The following is a 6000-nucleotide window of genomic DNA, read 5'->3' as shown; positions in this document are numbered from 1 at the left end:
CAGAAAAAATAAGTAAAGCTTTAGGTTGAAGAACATGTTTTAATATACAATATTAATATACTTTTCTTTATGCCAACGCAGTTGCAAAATATTATTTTTAATAATTTTGTTAGCAGGGAAAGGACTCCACCAAGGCGAAGGCACCTTAAATTTTCCTAGCGCCCAGGAAATTTTAACGGAAGCCGGTGAGCCCCAACTGAGCTTCTTGGAGTACGCGCTAGCTCTAGGCCACAGCAGAGGACGCCTCCGGGCTCTCTTGTTTGAATTCCTCCACCAATGTCCCGTTCTTCTACTCTTTACAAGCCGGGCTCCGAAGGGAAAAAGAAGAAACAAAGAACGCTCCTTGGCACCAACTTCACTTTCTCAGGCTTCTGCAGGTCCCAGGCCTCCCGACGTCTCCCTCTCCGCCCTGAGCATTTCCAGACCTTGGAGAGCCTGACTTGGGAAGGAGAAACTGGAATCAACCGCCGCCCCCCAACCAATCACTCCATGTCCGGAAGCGGGCTGGGGGCTCCTGGCTATAGGAGACTCTGGGAGTCCTGTGAGGCCTTTGAGAGAGGGGTGCGAGCGAGGCCGGAAGGAAAGGCTGGGCAGAGAGCGGAGGGGCTCGCGCGCATCTCTCCCGGCAAGGCAGGAGGTTGGCACTGCTGCCCCCCGGCGGGTCCCAGAGCCGCTGGGCGCCCGCGGCCGCGCAGTTGGATTATATTTCTGCGGGGCTCGCTCCCGGGCCTGGCTCGGGGCCGCCGCCGCCGCCGCCGCCCCTCCCGGCGCGCAGGCTGCTCTCCAGTCGCGGCCACGGGGTAGCGCTCGGCCCCCCTCTCCGCGTCTCCGCCTCCGCCGCGCTCGTCCCCGGCTCACGCTGCCCCCGCAGCTCCCGCTCGGCGCAGGCAGGAGCGGCTCTCTGGACGCCGAGCCCGGGAAGCGGAGGGCGGCGGGCTCGGCGAGCGGCAGCGGCGGCCGAGGCGCTGGCGCGGCCACTGCTCCTCCGGCCCGGGAGGTCGGCTATCGCCGGGCGTCCGAGGGGGCGCCGCGTCCCCGGAGCCGGGGCTGCCCGCCGGGCTCTCGGTGCGTCTCCCCGAGAGCTCCGGCCGGGGCGCGGCGGAGGGCAGAGCCGCCGGTCTCCATCCTGGGGCCAGCAGGAGGCTCCGCGCCCGGGAGCCGGCGACAGCCCGCGTCGCGGAGCCCAGCACCCGCCCCCGTCGCCCCGCGGCTGGTGCGGACATGAGCGCTCAGGGCTGCGCGCCCGGCTCCGGGACCCGCAAAGTTTGCTAGCCGGCTGGGCGCTGAGCCGAGGGCGCGCCCGGCCCCGACGCCCCCGGAGGAGACCCGGAGTCTCCGGATTCGGCGCGAGGGCGGTGGAGCCCAGAGGGGGGTGGCTCGGCCCCGCCAGATGCTGCCTGCAAAGTTAGAGAGAAGAAAACTTCAGCTCCAGGGAGATTCGGACCGCTATGCTCACCGCGCCCCCCGAAACCGGCGCCCCTAAAAGAACCCCCGCACCCGCGTCTGCCGCTGCGCTGGGCTCTGGCCGGGTCCTGGGGGCCAGGCGCCTGGAACGGCGGTGACTGTGTCGGCCGGGAGAACCCAACCAGGGGGCGGGGAGGGGGCGGGGGGCGGGCAACGTGGCCACCGGAGGAAGTTTCCTGAAGTTGTCCATTTATTCCTGAGCTCAGCCGGCGATCCGGCCGGATCGCAGAGGCCGCCCTGCTTGGGAGAAGTCGGAGTTGAGGTGCTAAGGCAGAGAGGCGCCCTAGACCGAGAGGGCGGCTTGGCCTCTTTCTCCCTGCTCGCCCCTCGCCTTCCAGGCGCGCTGCCGGACTGGGACTAGTACAGAAGAGGAGGAAGGGTTGGGGTGGCCAGCGCTGCCCCTCTCGGGCATATTACGCCTGGGGCACAGAGCCGCGTAGACTGACTGTCTCCCGGGACGAAGTCACGGGGTACCGGACCCCACCAGGATTATAAAACAGGGCGGAGGGAAGGGAGACCCCGAGGACCCCCCTCCAGGCTGGTCACCATGTGGGGGTTTTTGATCTGGACGCTGCTGACTCTGCATCAGATCCGCGCGGCCAGAGCCCAAGGTAAGGAGGGACCCCCACGTGGGGGCGGGGAGGGGGCTGGGAGAGTGGGCGGGGGAGGGGCGGCGGGAGCTCGCCGGCCTCACGGTGGCCTCCAGGACACCCGGCTTAGCCGTGGTAGCGCCTCTCCAGGGAGTTTCAAGACACCCCATCTCCCGAGTTTTGGGGGCTCTTTTGGGGGTGGGGCAGTCTCTCCGAGACTTGTGGCTTCCGAGTGGGGGAAGGTGGGGAAGACCTGGGGAAGCAGAGAAGAGCCCTAGGTGAGGTGGGAGGGGCGCTCCCCTCCCCCCGTCTGCTGTGGCTGCCCTGCGCCAGCTTGGGAGGGGAGCGACATTCCGTGCCGGGCTCCAGGCTCGGCTACACTGAGCTTCCCAGACCGAGCTCCTGGTGGCCTGCTCGGTGTCTGCGGGGAAGGGCAGGGCCCCTGCCGGGCAGGCGATGGCCTCCCCGGGGCGAGGGAGTGGCGTGGGCGGGCGCTGGGAAGGAGTGCGATCGGGCGCTGGGTGCCGGATTGCTCGCCCCGAAAGAGCAATTGCCCAGCTTGGCCACGTACGGGAGCCCGCCCCGGCTGCCCGGCCGGCCGCTGGGGCTGGGAGTGCTTCGCTGCGCGAGCCTGGAGCCGAGGTCGCGGGTGCAGCCGTGGACTCACCGTGGGGTGGTGCACAGGGAGGGTCTGAGGCCTCCCCTCCCACCCGTCCACCCACACCCCGCATCCCCGCCCCTGCCTTCAGCCTCCGCTGTTCGCTCGATCGTCTGTGCAGCCACTCGCTGCTGTGACCTGTGGCTGCCGGGAGCAGCCTCGCGGTGGAGAAGGGCTAGTGGCTTTGGGGTTGGGAGTGCTACGAAGGATCCGAGGTGTGATCTGCGCTGCCCGCTTCCTAAGGGTGGATGCCCAGACGTCCCCCTGGTCCCCGGGCAGGTCCCCGCGGTGAAGGGCGGCTGCACCGGCGGTTCCTCGCCTCTGGGGTTCGCCGATCCAGACAGTGGTGTCAGCGGTGTCCGAGCGGCGCCTGCTGGGGGCGGAGGGAGACAAAGCCTGGACTGAGCTCTAGGACTCGCAGGGCTAGGCCTTCACTCTCGCAGGTTCAGGAGGGGGCCAGACCCACCCTAGGGGGCCAGACTGTGGGGCCTGCAACCCACTCCCCACGCCGCCTCTTGGATCTCCAAACCTTCTGGGAAGAAGGGACCCCGTGCGCCCAGCATCAGGCAATCCAGAGAACCAAGATCAAAGAGATGAAAATAATCAGTTCTCACTCACAGGGCTGAGGGGAGTATTTTACGAGGTAATTTACGTAAAAGCACTTAGAAATTTTGTAATGTGCTCTATAAATGTAGTGTAATAAAAGTTATTTTTATGATCATAAAATCTTTGAACAAGCGAGGACCTCAGAGGTCACCTTATTTTAGTAGCCGTTTAACAGATAGGGAAACTGAGGCCAAATGGCATTAAGTGACTTGCTCAAGGCCACTCTGTGATCTGGGGGCAGAGGCAGGTGTGGAACCAGGTGAGTTCTGAGCCCCTCTCCTTCAAACCAGGACCGGCTGCATGGAGGCTTCTTGTCTGGGCCCCCTCTTTGCCGGGTCCCAGAAGGACCCTGATGCTGGCAAAATAGGAATGGCTTGTCCTTCATCCTGGAGCAGCCTCACAGTTGTGCTCTGCAATAACCAGTGTTACTAGCCAAAAGCCTGAGCGGCGTGGAGGGAGGGGATGCCAGCATCTGTCTGGACCCTTCTAACTTCATTGCTCTGTAGACTTTTCAACAATGGTATGATTTCCCTGGGCAGGTGGCTCGCCAATTCGTGTCTCATCTAGGACCAGGCCCTTATGGAGTCCCCAGGGCACCTGATGGCCCTTGCTTTGGGGTCTTCATGTGTCCTTTCCTGCTGCATCTCCACACCTGTGCCATCCACTTGAGGCTGAGATCCCACCCCTCCTGCTAAAGTTAAGGCCAGGTGGCCCGTGTCCCTGCGCCTCCTGCGGGAGGGGCTCCCCTGTCAGAAGCAGAGAAAGTCTCTGTGATTGATTCACTTTCTGTCTGCTTTTCTTGTTTGCTGCTTTTTGTGTGTCAGGCTGCCCAGGTCTCCTGCTGCTCCGCTCGTGTTCTCTGGTTCCCAGAGTGTCTTCCAGCATCGAACCCCCTCCTGCCATGTGTGTCCCCCGTGACAAGCCTTGCAGAGGATTGTGGGAACGCAGTCCTAGGCTTGGCAGTGCTGGGTTTGGGTGTTGGAGGGGGTGGGATTAGGGCATGGGGTCCTTTCTTATTTGCTTTGGGGCTAGAGAGTGAGTTTCTTTCAGTCTCAGACCATGACATTAATCCTTCGGGGGTAGCTGAAGCCACTAGCACTGTCATTTCTGAGCCCACAAGCCTGATTCTCCAGGCATGGCACAGAACAAGGGACCAAACAATTGTTCCTCCCTTGAGACAAACTTCACATCGACCACTGTCACCAGATTTCATCTGAGCTTGGTTGTTTTTTTTTAGGTGCTGGACCTGAACGACATCACCTGGGTATACTGAAAGCTAACATTTGACCATTGTCCCGATGCCCAATGGGTCACATGATTCAAACTCATTTCCCAAGCAAAGTGCAGTGAGGTTGTAGAAAGAGCGGCAGAAAGAACGGGATCTCATGATCTGGCTTTGCCACTTCGCTGCAGACAGGCCTTCTGCAAGGCTCTTAGCCACTAAGAGCCTCAGTTTCCTCATCTGTACACTGGCAATAATAGCTCTTGCCTTATAGAATTGCTAGGAGAATTCAAGGTATTCCAGGGACAGGGCCCCAGCTGGTGCCTGGTACATACAAGGTACTTAATACATGGCAATTATTATTGTTGTTATGATGGTTTTAACACTAAGCTAGGAGTCCATGAAGAATGGCATCCTGCCACGCACCAATACGACCTTGAATTATTTTTCCTTACCCAGGAGGTTTCTTTAAATTCCTTCCATGGCCACATCACTGTGTCTCAAAGAGTGGCCCTCAAGCACTTAGCTCCCAGGGAGTCATAGCAAAGCAGATTCGTGGGCTCTACTCCCAGACACTGATTGGAAAGGTCTGGGTGAGCCTGGAAGTCTTTTAACAAGAGCCTCGAGAGATTTCCCATGTGCTTGGAAGCTTGATTACTGCTGGAGGTCATCTTGGCCAGCCTGAGAGGTTGGGGGGAGGGCAGGAGCAGCCGAGCCAGCTGGTCCAGAAGTTTCTTTCAAGAGAATCATGCCTGGGGGAAGAACAGAAGGAAGGGAATCTGAGCCGAGTGAACAAGGCAGTGGGGAAAACCCTGAAAGGGGACTGGAACCCCCAGCTCTAGAGGCTCCTGAAAGGCTCCAAAGGGAGAAAGTTTAGTGCTGGGAGCTAATCACAATAAAAGCCAACAGTACACGAGGGAGCGGGATGAAAGTTTAATTACATGGTGTGGCTAAGCTGTAATTATTAATTACTGACAGCAAAAAATAACTTATTGATCAGGGCCTTTTGCTAATTACCAGGAGGCCGAGTGTCGTGCTTGCCTGGGGCTCAGCTGTCAAAAGCCCCACTCACGAGTGGAATGGGGGTGTCCCTGCTCTCCTGTGCCCCTCTTTCCCCACCCTTTGCACCCCTTGGCTTCAGCTGGGGAGTCCGGAACATTCTGGCAGTGGTTAGATGAGGAATATAGCTTGGTGCTTCCACTGGTTGCAGAAAATGGCCCGTCTGGGAGGAACAGAGTCAGGACCACCACCCAGAGGCTACATCCTGCTGGCAGCCTGACACCTGCCTGGCAAATCCCACCCCCGAGCCCCCCCACACACACTCCGCCCTCGCTTCATGCATTTGTTCGGCAAATATTTATCAACTGCCTCTCCCTCCTGTCCTCTACTGGAAGGCCAGCGTAGGGGCCAGGAACCTTGTTCTACAAGGGAAAGGAGGCTGGGAAGGAGGCCAAATTCTT

General features: G+C 60.2%; 1 protein-coding gene across 3 annotated transcripts in view; it reads left to right on the top strand.

The window, feature by feature from the left end:
* Positions 1-1655: 1655 nt before the first annotated feature.
* Positions 1656-6000, top strand: part of LOC105469102 (sidekick cell adhesion molecule 2) — a 309641-nt gene continuing 305296 nt past the window's right edge. For all 3 annotated transcript variants that reach the window (XM_071083534.1, XM_011719697.3, XM_011719696.3), the window contains exon 1: positions 1656-2075. Coding sequence is in view for 2 of the 3 variants with exons in the window: in XM_011719697.3 (XP_011717999.2) it covers positions 2012-2075 (64 nt within the window). In the remaining variant the exon portion in view is untranslated. The remainder of the gene's footprint in view (positions 2076-6000) is intronic.

The sequence above is a fragment of the Macaca nemestrina genome, chromosome 17 (genome assembly GCF_043159975.1).
Source record: "Macaca nemestrina isolate mMacNem1 chromosome 17, mMacNem.hap1, whole genome shotgun sequence".
Classification (NCBI taxonomy): domain Eukaryota; kingdom Metazoa; phylum Chordata; class Mammalia; order Primates; family Cercopithecidae; genus Macaca; species Macaca nemestrina.
Note: the sequence above shows the minus strand (reverse complement) of the source record. Positions and strands in the feature narration are given on the sequence as shown.